At 50.8% G+C, this 15371-nt stretch overlaps 1 protein-coding gene across 2 annotated transcripts in view; it reads left to right on the top strand.

Moving 5' to 3' along the window:
• FAM117A (family with sequence similarity 117 member A) overlaps positions 1-13313 on the top strand; it is a gene marked incomplete at its 5' end in the record, with an annotated part of 42979 nt that extends 29666 nt beyond the window's left edge. The window contains 6 exons of one of the 2 annotated variants that reach the window (XM_082678723.1): positions 4313-4408; positions 5691-5801; positions 6222-6356; positions 7533-7734; positions 9110-9260; positions 12082-13313. In XM_082678723.1, the coding sequence (XP_082534849.1) occupies positions 4313-4408; positions 5691-5801; positions 6222-6356; positions 7533-7734; positions 9110-9260; positions 12082-12382 (996 nt within the window). In that variant the 3' untranslated portion in view covers positions 12383-13313. Of the gene's footprint in view, positions 1-4312; positions 4409-5690; positions 5802-6035; positions 6090-6221; positions 6357-7532; positions 7735-9109; positions 9261-12081 lie in introns of those variants that run through there. The other variant, XM_082678724.1, reaches the window with a different exon arrangement.
• Between the last annotated feature and the right edge of the window lie 2058 nt (positions 13314-15371).

The raw sequence follows: 15371 nt of genomic DNA, 5'->3' as shown, positions 1-15371 counted from the left end.
CTTTGAGGGTGTGAGGGCCTGGGCACAGTGCCTATTTCCCAAACCGGTGAGCAGGACCAGTTGTTCAGTATATGGTTTGACATCAGCATAGAATATTTGAAAATGGGTCCATGATGGAAAGTCTGAGGGTTGCACAGTCACCGTAGGGCCACAGATGGTGGCCTTGGCCACCTGCTGCTAGAGTTCTCAGCGCTGGCCGGCAGACCACCCTCAGAGCCTTTCCTGCCTCTTTTTCTGGCCAGAGTCCCAAGAGGCTGATTCCCTGCTGAATTTCAGTTCAGCAAGTAGTTACTGAGCATATATGTTAGGCCAGGCACCACGCTGCTCTACACATCCGCATAGGTACACTGGGTTATGTTCCCAGGGCCCAGCCAAGGTCACTGGAGACAGCAAGGACCAGGACTCTCCTGTCTCAGAATCTGGGTAGAGGCTTAGTTGAGTGGGGGGCAGAGAAAGGGGTTCCACTTTGGAGGGTTTGGGCTCCATCTCACCCCTGCCTTCTTGTTATAAAGCTGTCCTCGCCCTCACGCAGTTATCCCACATGTTGCTCTGGGACTTCAGAATCCCAGGCAAAGCTTCCATGGTCTAACCCACATCCAGTTTTGCATAATCCGAGTATCATCTGCATAGTTGGCTGACGCCACTATGGCCAGTAAGTAGCCCTGCTTCTCCCTTAGCTGCTCCCCCTGGGCCAGGGTGTTAAAATAAATCTGTTCCAGTGTGTGAGTCCCTTTGACAAACATGACGGGCCTGCTGAGCTCAAGCTTTATCCTGCTTCCAGAGGACTGTCTGGAACAACTACATACGGTGCTGTCACAGCCTGGCTTGACCCCCATTGTGCCATGAAGGGTCACTCTTTGAAGGGTAACCTTCCTTAGCTGTGACTCTTCTGTGCTCCAAGGAGACCTTGGCCCAGATGTCTGTGGTGAGACCCAGGAGGGAAGGGCCTGTCCACCCAGGGGCACTGGAAATAAGGGGTGGGCATGGTCCCTTTCTTGATGCTCCTAGGTCACCTTGGAGGGGCCAAAGCCCATACCTGTGCATGTGCCTGCCTGAAGAATACTCAAGGCCAGCATGTAAACAGCTTCAAACACAGAATAACCTACTGTATTAGGTTCCTGAGGTTGATGTAACAAATTACCTCAAACTTAGTGGCTTAAAACAATGGAAAGTTATTCTCTCATAATTCTGGAGGCCAGAAGTCTGAATTCATTCCGCTCGCTAGGCCAAGATCAAGGTGTTGGCAGGGCTATACTCTCTCTGGAGGCTCTCTGAGAGACCCATTCCTTGCATCTTCCAGCTTCTGGTGGTTGCCAGCATTCCTTGGCTTGTGGCCACGTCACTCCAGTCTCTGCCTCCGTGGTCACATTGCCTTACCTTCTTCTGTGAGTGTCTAATCTCCCTCTGTCTCTCTCTCATAAGGACACTTTTAATGGCATTAGGGCCCACCAGGATAATCTTTGCATCTCAAGATCCTTCACTTAATCACATCTGCAAAAACTTTACCATGTAAGGTAACATTTAAAGGTTCCAGAGACTAGGACCTGATTTCTTTGGGGGCCCATTTTCAACCTGTCACACCTACAGACCTCGTCTCCTCATCTCCTCACCCACTCTGCCCCAGCCACGCTGGCCTCCTTATCATTCCCAAAGCCACCAGACTGGCTCCTGCTTGGGGGCCTTGGCACTTCCTATGTCCTCCATCTGGGTCACTCTCACCTCTGATATCTGCATGTCTCACTCCTCATCTCCTTTATGTTTTCAGCAGATGTTCCCTTTTCACTGAGGACTTCCCTGACATTTAAAATCATGTTCCCCAGCCCAGCATTCCTATTCCCTTTCTTTGCTGTATTTCTCTCTTAGTACTTATCACTGTTTAAACTGTGCCTCCAGCTAGAACGTAAACTCAAAGCGGACAAGGATTTTTGTCATTTTGTGCCTTGTTATGTCCCCGGCAGCTGAAACAGCGCCTGACACACAGTTTGCATTCAGTAACTCTTTGTTGAGTACATGAGTGATGTGTACCCTGAACCCATCTGATCAGAGAAGCTGCAGAGTGAGGCAGCAGGCCTCATGAGGTGGACGGCTAGGAAGGGCTCAGGGAACGCTGGGAAGAGCTGGTATGGCGGGCCATCTTAGGTGGTTAGACCAGGCTTAGAGGTCAAGGGATAAGGAAAAAAAAGGAGGTGGAGCTACATTTGCCTGTGGGACAGAGAGCCCACGGATGGAGGGCAAGATGGTGATGTCTATGGCCAGGGGTGGGTGTTGAGGCAAAGCGATGGCCTTAGTAGCACAGTTTACAGAGTAGGCAATAGTTGCTGGGAGATGCTGCCGAGCAGATTGAGGTGAGATGGACTGAGAGAGGAGACGATCCCAGCTGCCATGAGTTTTCACATGCATTCCAGCCTCCAGCGATAGCCTACACTTCTCCTTCCACCCCCTCACGTATCTCAGAAGAAAGAGGCAGTTGAAGAGTTTGCAAGAGATATTAGTAGAACCGGTGGCGACCTGAATGTGGCTGCTTTTACCTCCTTCTCACCACCCACCTGTGAGTTCAGTATCTTCCCGGAGGAAGAGAAACAGGCATCAACACCTTAGCCTTTGTCACCCTTCCTCTGTAGTCTCTGCCACCTTTCCAGGGACAACAAGCTTGTGTGGAACTCAGCTTTGATGAGCAGACCTAGTTATCTATAGGTTTGGCTTGGAGCCCTGGGAGGGGAGGAGTGTTCGTGCATCTGCTCCGTTCAGGGGGCTGTGGGCTTCTCCTCTCTTTTCAGTATCTGCAGCAGCCTTTTCTGAGGCTCTGTCTGCCAACACCCTGATAGGCATTTGGAAGTAGACCAGCTGCTTGGTTTCTACTGTCAGAGCCAGCTCCACCTTGAGGCTTTGGGGTATAGGCCTGAGGATATGCTCTTTGCCCTTTTTCTAAAGAAGAAATAGTGGGGCCGCATCTCTGGAGGGTCTCCCTTGCGGTGCTGGCCTCAGGGAAGGGAGTCCAGCAGTTGTCTCACCCTGACTGTGTCGCACGGCTGGGTAAAGGCCCTGATTGGTGGGCAGCTGGGAGAAGGAAGAGGCAGGAAGCCTCGGCACCCCCGTGGACCCTCTCCTCTGCAGCTGTTGTGCAGGGCAGCCTACTCCCACAGCCCCGCTCAGACTGCCATCACCGAGCTCTTCTTAACAGCTGTTGGGTGGTGAGTTGTTGGGCTTTTTCCCTCTTATCCTCCCCCTTTTCTGTTTGTAACAACCTCTCGGGGGAGGTCAGCGGATCTGTTGGAGGAGACAGTTCCCAGGCCCTCATGGTTTTGGCAGCTTGTGCAAAGAAGTTAGAGAGGAACTGGTTCCACCAGAGCCTTTCCCCTTGGGCCCCTCCCTTGGAATGGAAGTAGGGATGCTGGTGGGGGGGGGGGGACTGTGTCCTTCTCTGCCTCGTGCTTAGAGCCAACCACTTCCTCCCTCTGTTAGGGGCTCAGGAAGTGGGTCTACAACTCCCCCTGCCTCCATCATGGGTCCTCTGTCTTCTGTGCAGTGGGGGAGGGAGGATGGCGGACTGAGAGTCAAGTTCTCACAGGGGCAGAGCAGGGCCCAGGAGAAGGAGCTGTGATAAAGCCAAGAGGAGTCAGGAGTCAGGGCTGAGTTCAGAATTCTGGCTCCCTCCTTTGCGAAAATCTCCCCTCCCTATGTATTCAGGAGGACTTTGGGGACCCTAACCCTCTGTGGACCGGGAAAAATCACAGAACAAGCTTGAGGTACTGCACTGCACAGAAATCTTCTGCTTCGGTTCAGGATAGAACATGGGGCGTCTCTGCTGAGCTTTTTCCTGTCTTACCAATTAATGATTCCTTAATGGAGTCCCGTCTGGTAACTTGTCTTCATCAGGCTCCCAGGAACCTGGGCCCGTGCTGGGCACATAGATGGGGAGGGAATCGAGGATGCCAGTGTTGCCCTGAGCCTCCAAAATGTGCTCTTGGGAACTGGTTGGGAGAGGGAGGGGCCCCTCTGGCCCTCACTGCTGGCGAGAAGCGCTCGGAGTAGCTGGGGCTATAATCCATGTGTAAAAGTCAGGAGAGAGTAAAGAGCAGGTTGGCCTTATTGGCTCATCAGGGAAGGTTTCCTGGAGGATGTGGGCTGGGAAAGAGGCAGTGCAGGTGGAGAAGCCTGAAAGAATAAAAGGGGCTGGCAGGGTCCAGGAGGTTGATGAGCAGATGAGAGAAGACTTCGAAGAGCCAGCACCTCTGTCTGGGAAATGGTGTGTCTGTCTCCCCAGAGCCAGCCTGAGAAGCTGCTCTGTCTCGCTGGGTTTCTCTCCCTGCAGACCCCCCTGTCTTGGCAAGAGCTTGAAGGTGAGCGGGCCAGCTCGTGTACACACAAGCGCTCAGCGTCCTGGGGCAGCACAGACCACCGAAAAGAGGTAACTGCCCCCTTTGACTCCCTGGCCCGGGAAGCTGCCTCTCGTCTACCCCCCAGCACCATGGACACATCCGCTCCAAAGTGGACCCACATTTCCAGTCTCATCTGCCTCGACGTAGCCTTTTCCTAATGAGATGGCGCCTTCATAGCTGCCTCCCAGCCTCCTGGCGGCCTGGCTTCATGAGCCCAGACCCTCCTGCAGGCAGGGGCTTGGCCCTCCAGCAGCCTAGCTCAGGGTGGGGGTGGCCATTGTTCTCACTTCACTTTGAGGTTGGATCCAGATAAGCGTTTCAGAGACTGGAGAAAGAGAGCGAGTTTCTGGGAGTTGGAAGCCCCCAACCTCATTTACTACTTAACTACTCATCCAGCCTTATTTTTAAAACAAGAGATAAATAATGATGTGTCCTCAAACACTTCTTCCTGGCCCCCCCTCCCTCTCATGAGGGCCACAGGGGTTGAGGGTGAGAAGAGAAAGCCATAGACTGGATTCCAGGGCTCCCAACCCAGTTCCGCCTGGCATGCTGTGGGGAGCCCCCAGGAGGGCCAACTCACCAGGGGCCACCCTTTACAGGGCAGTAGCTTCTGCCCTCTCGGTTGTAAGAACAGAGAGAGAATATGAAGTATTTAAGGCTAGTGGGAAATACAAAGTATTTACAATTTGTAATTATCAGAGTATTTACACTAAGGACCAGTAGGTCCAGAATTACAAATGCGACTGGGACAATATTTAAAATTGTTGATGATACTCCATAATTGTTACAGGATGTGAAGTTGGGACAGAGGCTGATATTCCTTCTGGAGAGGCTGCTCCTTGCTCGGTGCAGTCTACTTTAAAATGGGGGGAAATCCTTCCATCCTTCCTGGTCCCAGGGCCTTTGAGATAGCTGTGAATGTATTTTGAGGAGTGAATTCAAAAACATCATTTTCCATTTCTATTAATAGAGTAGTATTCCATGCCTTTGGAATCTGTGAAAGACAAAAATGGTTTCAGTGTTGTATATTTTTAATTTTTCGGAACGTGAGCCACCTGTGGAATACATGGTAATTCAAAAAATCCGATAATCTGGTTACTATGGTGTCCAGCTTGCCTGATGAGCCTATCATCACAGTTTTGAACACCACTGAGGTATTTTGAGATGGAATACGTAAAAGGAAGATTAACTTCCATCTTCCTTTTACGTATTTTCACGGGCTTCTGGCAAGAGCCACGCCTGGGAGGGAGGACCCACTGCACTTTTGCTTTGCTTCACCTGCCTGTCCTCTCCCCCTCTCCCTGCCGCCAGATTACCAAGTTGAAGCAACAGCTGCAGAGGACAAAACTTAGCCGCAGTGGGAAAGAGAAGGAGCGGGGCTCCCCCCTCCAAGGGGACCATGCTGTGCGGGGAGCACTGAGGGTACGTCTCTTCCCCAGCCTTCACCCCTCTGTCATCCTCTGTGGTGGGCCCCGTGGGGTGGGCGGGTCCTGTGAGCCCTCCTGCACTGCAGGGCCTGTGGCCACGTGGGTGCCGGGTGAAGTTTTGGTGCAACTTTGGAAAGGGTTTCTTTCTGTGCTGCATGTCTCTGTCCTCCATCCCCACCCCCCGCACAATTGAGGCCATGATGCAGACTCTAAAAGCACACTCTGGACCCCTCAAAGCTCTGCCTTCTGGAGAAAACCCCGCTGAATGGACCTATTGCAATTGGTAACTGTCCCTGAATTCTCCTCTACTCACTTGGTTCTGCTGTGTAGGCATGACTGTTACCCCCTGGTCAGAACTGATAACTGCACGGGGCTTGGTGGGGTTCAGTGATGGCTTCATTTACCTCCTCCTCAGGCGTCCCCTCCCAGCTTCCCCTCAGGGTCCGCTGTCCTGCGACTGAGCCCCTGCCTGCACCGGAGCCTGGAAGGGCTCAACCAAGAGCTGGAGGAGGTGTTTGTGAAAGAGCAGGGTGAGGAGGAGCTGCTGCGGGTGAGTGGGGGCCGCACCCGGATGCACACATAGGCAGCGTCTTGCTGAGTCTGGACACAGGGAGTTGGGACTCATGCTGTCTGGGGGCTCACAGGCTGTGCACATGTCAACAGAGAAACATGCCCAAACCACCCCATGGGAGGAACACAAATTGAGTTTATTAGACTCAGATGGACTTGACCACAAGAACAGCAGAGCCGGGTGGGTGAAGTTGGGGAAGACATTGGGGCATTGAATGGAAAGAGAAGGGGCCAGGGGTCAGCAGGGTGGAAAGCACCTGGCTGGGAGGAAGGGACTAGGGATCACTCTTCAGCCAAAGCACCAGCTCAGTGTTCCTGGCATACTCATCACTGTCACTGTCAGTGTCACCCAGCTGTGCCTCAGTTCAAGTGGCCCCAGTACTAGAGTTATGCTTCCCTTCCCTCCATCTCTACCTGGTGACATGCGTTCATCCTTCATGCCCAGTTGCCTTTGTGCAGGCTTCTCCCCCGCTCCACTCCCAGGCAGAATTATTTGCTCCCTTTTCTGCAGTCTCAGGCACATTTTTATACTGACACAGGACAATTGCGGAATGCCAGTTGGGCAACATTAATATAATTCTAATGGGCACACTCCTTAGTTTATGATTTACTTGCTGGTTGATTTTTAATGTGCATATATGTAGGATTTTACACGTGCACACAGACTGGTGATCTGTGGACACAAGTACCATTGAATGTTAAAAAAAACGAGGGGGGTGTATTTAATACATGGAAGTAATCTGCACATTTGTCCTGCAACGGCCTATAGCTGTTACAGTGTCCTGGTGGTTTGCCCCCTCTTGTGCCCCCATGTGTTATTCACCTTTGTGTTCCCAGAGCCTGACACACAGGAGGCCCCTGCCCTCGTGAGGCTTACAGCCTTGTGGGGCAACACCTTGATGAAACCATAAAATAAATATGTAGTCATAAAGTTCTGTCTATGAGGGGAAAGAATGAAGCACTCTGGGAGAAGCAGGAGGAGGTGTCTCTTAGATTGGGGGCTGTTGGGAAAGTCAGTGACATGAGGAAATGGTGTCCTGCTGTCACTGTGTGTTGTGAGTCGAGGACAAGGACAATGGCAAGGGGATGACCCTAAGGGTTACCGCAGCCCTGCCAGCCTGCAGAGACAGGCCTGACCCCCACTCTTCCTCGGCAGATCCTTGAAATCCCTGACGGGCACCGTGCCCCAGCTCCCCCCCAGAGTGGCAGCTGTGATCATCCCCTCCTCCTCCTGGAGCCTGGAAACCTTGCCAGCTCTCCCTCCATGCCCCTGGCATCCCCCCAGCCTTCTGGCCAGACTAGCCGTGAGGAACACCAGGGTGCAGCCGAGGAGCTGACGTCCATCCCCAGTGACAAAGGTGAGCTGGGGAGGCCCAGGCTGTGGGGCCCACATGGGGTATGGGGTCATCTCCATGCCCTTTTCCAACTCTCATCAATTTCTGGCCACGCATTTTTTACTTACTAAACAACTAGAATATCTTTGGGAGTCATCTATGTTCCATACGTTATAGTGGTCCTTGATATAGATTCTAATTTATAATTTATATGAAGGTTCTGCACTTCCAGTTTTGTTTAATCCTCACTGTAATCCAAAGAAGCAGTCCCTCCCACCCCCATGTTTGGCTGAGGTTCAGCATGCCGTTGTGGAGAGCCCATGAGCCCGTTCAGGTGTCCACTGGACCCGTCACCAGCAATACACCTCAAGGCGGGTGTGAACGCTGTAAATAAAAGAATGTGGTCTTTTGCCCAGGGTCACACAGTTTGACCCAAATCGAAACCCAAGCTTTCTGACTCCAAATCTCCACTTTCTATTCTGCCGTGGCTGCGTCACTGAGAGGACAAGATAAGAGTCCCTCCTCCCCGTCATAATGATCCTGACATTCTAAAGCACTGTTGCCTGCATCACCTAACTTGATCCTCACAGCAACCCCATGAGGTAGGCTGGTCAAAGGCATGATCTAACAATACCGAGGTAAACAGAGCATAGAAAATAAAGAATAAATGTGAGATAGATAAAGTCAATATTTGCAACCTCGGCAAAGTACATTTGCTGTGTGGAAAGTGAGAGGAATCTTATCCCACAAGTTGGGTTGAGTAAAGATTGCTTGTCTGAGTCAGTACAAGAGCTCTTCCTGGAAGAAGGGATAGATATTCAAGACATGGAAGGGAAGAAGCTGTGGTATGTTGGCAGGCAGGGCGGTGCAGTCTTGGAAGAAGGCAGAGATAGAGATGTTAGGATTCTTTCAAGTCTGAGACTTGGAGTTCCAGTCGCAGTCTACCTCCGGGGAATATGGAATTGGTATTAGACCCAACTTTTCCCTCAGTTCAACTGTGATTTTTTATCCTGTATAACAAGGTCTGTATTTTTTTCCCCCTTACAATTCTGGTTTTATTTTCTTTTTTTTTTAAATTTTATTTATCATCATTATTTTATTGGGCCTCTTTTTATGGTATTTAATTTTTTTTAATTGGAGTATAATTGCTTTACAATGTTGTGTTAGTTTCTGCTGTACAGCAAAGTGAATCAGCCACACATATACAAGGTTTGTATTCTTGTAAGGCTGCCTCAAAGATGTTTTAAGGTAGAGTGTAGACAAACAACCTGGATTAACATAAGCACTGCCACCCACCGTACCATATCTCCCAGTCCTGCCCCTTTACACCAAGGTCTGAGTCCGGGAAAGCGGAGACCTTCCTTTAGCACCATGGGACTCAGCCTTACTCTGTTTGCAGCTTCCCCTCCAGGCCACCCAGCCTTCCTTGAAGAGGGCAGCCCATCTCCAGTCCTTGCCTTTGCCTCCTCCCCTCGGCCCAATCACAGCTACGTCTTCAAACGGGAACCCCCGGAAGGCTGTGAGAGAGTGCGGGTGTTTGAAGAGGCCACGTGAGTACCTCAGCCGGTCGTGAGTTCCTCAGCCAGTCGGTGGGGGTCAGGATGTGCGAGGGAGGGACAGGGATGCGGGCTGAGCCCTGTGGCATCCCACCTGATAGGCCTCTCTTTAGTCTGACTCCCTATTGTCCTGGAGACATTGTCAGCTGTAGATGATCAGTATTGCAGTCTTTCCATGACCAAACTTGTTGACATTACCTCCTCTGAGCACCTAAGTCTTTGCTTATCATGATCTCCATAGAAACCTGCTCTCTGCCCACATGCCAGCCACAAGCGCAACAGGAGCTGGAAAGGAAAGAGATCTGAAACCTAAATCCTTTGCTTCTTCTATTTTTTTCCATCCCCGGGGAAGGTGTGAGAATTTGCTAGACCATAATCAGAGAGAGAACATACTAGTAATTCTCTTCAGGCAGAGCTTAGAAGCGCCTCATGCCCACCGGTGTGGCAGGGGGAGCCTAAAAAGCTTTCTGATTGCTTCTAAGTCAAATCTTCACCCTGCAGCTGCAGTGGTTCAAGTGTCATGAACTCCCAGACAGAAATTTCCAGTCCTTGCAAGTAAGGACTATGGAATATTCCCAAACCAGACTGGACAATTCAGAAGTCATTCTTAAGTTGATTTCTTTAGTACAGTTCCCTCCCGTTAGCAGAGAGAATCAAGAGCCAGAACTTTCCAAATGTCCCACGGTCCCCCTTAGCAGGAGCTAAGAAGAGAGTTCACCATATTCCCACTGCCGCTGTAATATTCATCGGGGCCGATTCACATTGGAAGCTGTGGATTCGATGGCAGTGAGGAAGTTTAGTTATGGTGTGTGAGTGGAGATTTAGCTCGGACAGGGTGTGGGGCCTTGATGGCTCCGTCTGTATCTCAGATAAGGGAGAGGACAGCCCATGGTAGTAGCAGGAGGCACTTATATAACCCAGAGGGGGAATTATGGAGAAAACCAGGGGCACTGAGGGTTTGCTCCCATCATCACTGTTGCCTGGCATCCCTCCAAGAACCCTCAATCCTCTGGGGTCGTGTGTGGGGAAGAGGCCAGATCTCGTAGCTCAAGCAGACTCTGGGCTCGTGTACCCTTCCCCAGTCCACAGTATAGTTGAGTAATTACAACCTGGAATTGCTTGTGGCAGTTAGGCTGCTGCTTGTCTTTATTCTTTTGTAGGCTCATAAGGACAGAAGAGGTTTAACGTCATCTCATCCAGCTTCCTGCCCCTATGTTAACCCTTTGAGAGAGGTGGCGATCCATCAGTTACTTTCTTAGATATCCGGGGATAGAAATTCTCAGCTCATTGGTGTCTCTTTATTGTATGAACTTTCCTACTGGGAAGTTCTTATGTTTAGTGGTTCCTCTGCCACATTTTCCTCTTCCTGGCTGCCCATCGTGTGAGATTCCCAGGGAGGGAATCAAGCCATTCAGGGTCACGCTGGTTGCCCTCACGTCCTTCGAGTGTTACTTGGTCTCCCCTGGGTCACCCTCCTCGTGCATGCATGCACACACTGAGAGCATTCCCTCTCCTGCCCATCCCCCACCTCTTCCTAAAGTGGGATTCTTTTAAGCCCTTCTCAGTCAGGGGGCACCTTGCTGCTGCGGAGTCCTCTGGGACCCCAGGCTTCCAAACACACCCTGCACACAGGCCTTAGCTTCCCTCTACCTCTCCTCCCATCACTCACGCTGGGCCAACATCCGCCCTCCTCTGCGTGCCTCGCTCTTCTTCCTGGGTTTGGAATGATTAGAATTCTACAATTAAAATAGTAATCAATTTGTCAAGCTGTACACTAAGTGCATTCTTCTGTATGTATACATTACACTTCAAGGAAAAGTTAGGCGATGGGAAGCATTGGTGCAGAGCTTGACTGTCTTCCCACAATTTTGTCTCCTTGCCCGGAATCCTCATAACCAGCAGCTTCTCAGGGCTCTTCACCCTTGAAGCATGGCCAGACATTCTTCTTCCTTTTTTATCATAAGGATTCCTTACTCTAGAACTGTCTGACCTGACCTCTTTTAATCCTTTCATTTTCCCTACATGAGCAGAAGGATAGGGATTCTTGCCATGTTAGAGGTGAGGCAGGTTAGGCCAGGAGCACATGGTGAATTAGAACCTAGATCTCCTGAGAAGGTCTAGCTGCTGTCCTTTCCTCCCAGCAAGGGTTTTGAAAATCACACCTTTCAAATCTGCTCAAGAATTAGATTCTTGAGGTCAGTAGATTTCAATGGGGGATACTTTTCCCCCCAGGGGACATCTGGCAATGGTTGTCACAATTTGGAGTGGGGTGCTACTGGCGTATGGTGGGTAGGGGCCAGGGATGCTGTTAAACATCCTATGATGCACACGATAGCCCCCACAACCAAGCATTATCCAGGCCCAAATGCCAGTAGTGCTGAGGATGAGAAACCCTGCTTTAGGCTATAAAAAGTCTAAGTCACTCTGCTTGGATCTCTGCTTTCAGGCAAGTGGTCTGCCCCTAAACCACTGTTCAGTGATGAAATCTCTCAAATTAAAAGATCTCTCGGTCTCCTCTTCTAGAATCACACTGTCAGGAAGTTCTCCTTCCCGTCTAGCTTTAATCCCTCCTGTTTTTAGCTCAAGTAGATTTCCTGTTGCTTAGCCATATTTCTAGAACATGGAGAGCTGAGGGGCCTGCTGAGCGCTGGCGGTTGCTCAGCAGCCTGTCGTTGTTTTGGTCAAGTCACCACCATGTTTGAACAGAGCCCTAGCTCCCTTGCTCCCCTGACGCTGGGACACCTCTCGCCCCTTCTCACCAGCTGTTCGTGTGCATGCACACATGTATGTCTGTGTTTCTCTCTCCATCCTCCAGGTCCCCAGGTCCTGACCTGGCGTTCCTGACTTCCTGTCCTGACAAGAACAAAGTCCATTTCAACCCAACCGGCTCGGCTTTCTGCCCCGTCAGCTTGATGAAGCCCCTCTTCCCCAGCATGGGCTTCATCTTCCGTAACTGCCCCTCAAGCCCAGGGTCCCCCCTTCCCCCGGCCAGCCCCAGGCCACCGCCTCGGAAGGATCCAGAGGCCCCCAAGGCCTCCTCGCTGCCATTCGAGCCTTGGCAGCGCCCCCCACCGTCAGAAGAGCCCGTGCTTTTCCAGAGCTCCCTGGTGGTCTGAGGGCCCCACCCCCACTTCACCATGGAGACCAGTGCCTTGGTGGCAGGCCCCTCCCGAGCTCCCTGAGACGGGGGATGAAGGAGCCCTTTCCTCCTGGCCTTTGAGCACTTTCATGTATTGTGTCAAAGCCCTGGGTCCTCTTCCCGATGGACCCCTGCCCCTTCGAATGTGAGGGGACCTGCCTCCTCCACTAGCAGCTGGGCAGCTCACGAGTCACACCCGTGTTCTTGTCACCTCTCTCACTTGGTGGAAAACTCACCCAGAAGGTCTTGGGTCCCCCACCCCTGGGTGTGAGTCCGGAGGACTGTGTATGGGGCCCTTGTCTTTATCATGGAGCAAGCTGGCCATGATTAAAGGAGAGCGGACACCACAGATTTCCTTACCTCTCCTCCCCAGACACAGACGAGGAGACCCGAATAGATTCCCGATCCTCTCAGTCCCATCCCCCTACCTCCCTCTCATTGGAGGAGCTGACCAAAGCAGCCCGAAAGGGCCATAACACTTGACCAATCCAGCTGCTGGCAGAGGGGGAACCAAGCGTTTTCCTAAGTGGCATTTTCATCTCGCTTTCACCCTAAGATTGTCTTAAGCAGCAGCCCAGCCTGCCCAGCCCCAGGTGGGTAGTAGGGGAGAGGGAGAGCTGGCATTCCTCCGGGTGGCAAGTGGTGACTCTCCACCCTCCACCTGCCCCAGGACTGGGTTGGATTAGAAAAATGCCTATTTTTCTTGTATCGATGTAGAAACTCTATTTTCTCCCAAAGACACTATTTTTGCAGCTGTTTGAAGTTTGTATATTTTCCATACTGCAGAGCTTACACAAAATCGAAGAAGAATGTTAATGTTCAAGTTTTATTATCCTGTGTTTAGAAGTTGTGTTTTTTTGTTTGTTTTTTGCAGATCTTGGTGTTAATAGACCAAATAAATAAGTATTCCCAGCAGCTTGAGGTTCTGTTAAATATTTTTGGGGGGAGGGAGCGGGATGGAGATTGAGGCTATCATATTAATCACTTCCTCCTCGTCTTTAAGAGGAGCCTTTACTTAATACATAATGTTGGGGGGATGGATCCAGAGTCTGTGTCCTCAGGACAGCAGGCTTGCATTCTCTACTTGGACATAGAAACAGTAGGGCCAGGGAGAGTCTGTCCAGAATGAAGAGTGTGGTGGAGGTGGGGTGAAGGAGTCAGTGGGGAAGTCATCCTTTCTTGGGTGAGTCTGGAAAAACACCCTAAGGGAGAGTGGATTTTAGCAGGGACATAAGGGTGACCAAGGGGAGACCGTTTGACACTGTGGGTGCTCCTTGCATCAGCAAGGAAAACAAGATGAGGGAATGGCATTCAGATCGAATCTCTGGGCACAGTTTTAGGGAAGCTTTAGCTCCTTGTGAGTATTCTTTGCACATCAGTGAGTGCCCACAACACAGAGGGCGGAAGAAACTGTTCCTCAGCTTTATAGTGCCCCCCCGTAAGAGCTCTTAGGCTTTTGGGGAAAATGAGAATAACCATCCGAACATTCTGATAGTGCTTTGCAATTTACAAAGCATTTTCACAAAAGACACATTATCCCCACTGTATGGGTAAAAAGTTGACTACCCCAAGGGCAGTCATAATAACTACAATTATATCTATCTATCTCATAAAACCTCAAAACAAACTCTTAAGCCAGGCTATCCCAACTACCATGTATTGGCTAGGTAAGCATCAGATACACTGTAAAATGCTTTACATAAAATGTCATTGAAATATCACAAACCATCTGATGTGATAAATCCCACTGTACTAATGAGGGAAAGACAAAAAAAAAATTGATAAACCTTGCCCCCAAAACACAGGTACAAAGCGTGGAAGCTAGGACTGGGAACCAGATCTTTTGAATCCAATGCCTGTGCTTCTAACCACAGTACTCTACCGCTTGTTACATTTCCATTAATTTCTGATGAGGAAACTTGACTCAGAGGTCAAGTGAATTGTTTGAAGTCCCAGCTGGTAAAGAGGCAGAGCTGGGACTGGAACCCCAGCTCCGTGCCCTGGAATCGTCGGCTAATACAGTAAAGTAAACCACTGGGCAAGAGAACAAATGTGTGGGGGTCCCCCTCCCCAACTTATATAAAGGACACAGGGGGTTGCAGACAGACCCTATCTTCTACTTCTTACCCCTCCCCTGAAAGATGTTTGGCCTACCCCCAAAGTCTTAGTGAGTCAGGCCCGGAGGGATGGGTGTGGTGCTGCCCCGAGTTTCCTTCCTTTGCGTGAGGCTGTGCCAAAGGAGCAGGCTGCTAGAAGGGGAGAAGACGTCTCTACCCAAAGAGCAACCCAGAGTCCAGTGATTACGGGGGGGCTTGAGCCCGGTAGTGGCAAGCCTTGGGGTCAGTCCGGCCCTAGTTCTTGGTGTCAGCGCGTGGAGGTCCAACACTGGGATGAGGGAGGGGCTCCAACAAGGAGCTCATCAATGCAGGAGGGTTTGCTCCCTTGTCGGTGAGTTGTAAGACCCTGAAGAAAATCCACTTCGGCAAGCTTCCATTTCCACCTTGAGGATGTGAGGAAATAAGATTAGAGTTGAGAAAGAGTAATGACTAATAAATACCTTAAGCTTTCACAGCACGCTTTACAGTTTATAAAACCGTTTCACAGCCTCAGCTCATTTGATCCTCAGAACAGTCAAGAGGCGACAAGGTGGCTATTATTAGTAATAATATAGACTAGGAAAACTGTAGCTCGGAATTTAGGTGACATGCGTAGGTTACCCTGCCTTTAAGTGACAGAGCTGAAACAAAAGCTCTGCCGCCCTTGGGAGCCTAGTGATGTGCCCTAGGAGGAGGACGGCTCCCCAAAAGCCAGGCCTTGAGCAACGCTCTTCTTGTAGAGGGGTTAGAGTCAGGGACGCTGGGCAGCAGCTAGAGGGCGCTAAGGCTGCATTGCGATTTCCGGGCGTTAGGACCCAGCAGAAGCCTGACAGCCGACCGGGAAAAAGACTCTTGGATTTGCCGGCCCGG

Source organism: Grampus griseus (assembly GCF_964374135.1).
Source record: "Grampus griseus genome assembly, chromosome: 20".
Classification (NCBI taxonomy): Eukaryota; Metazoa; Chordata; class Mammalia; order Artiodactyla; family Delphinidae; genus Grampus; species Grampus griseus.
This window is presented reverse-complemented; position numbering and strand designations above follow the sequence as displayed.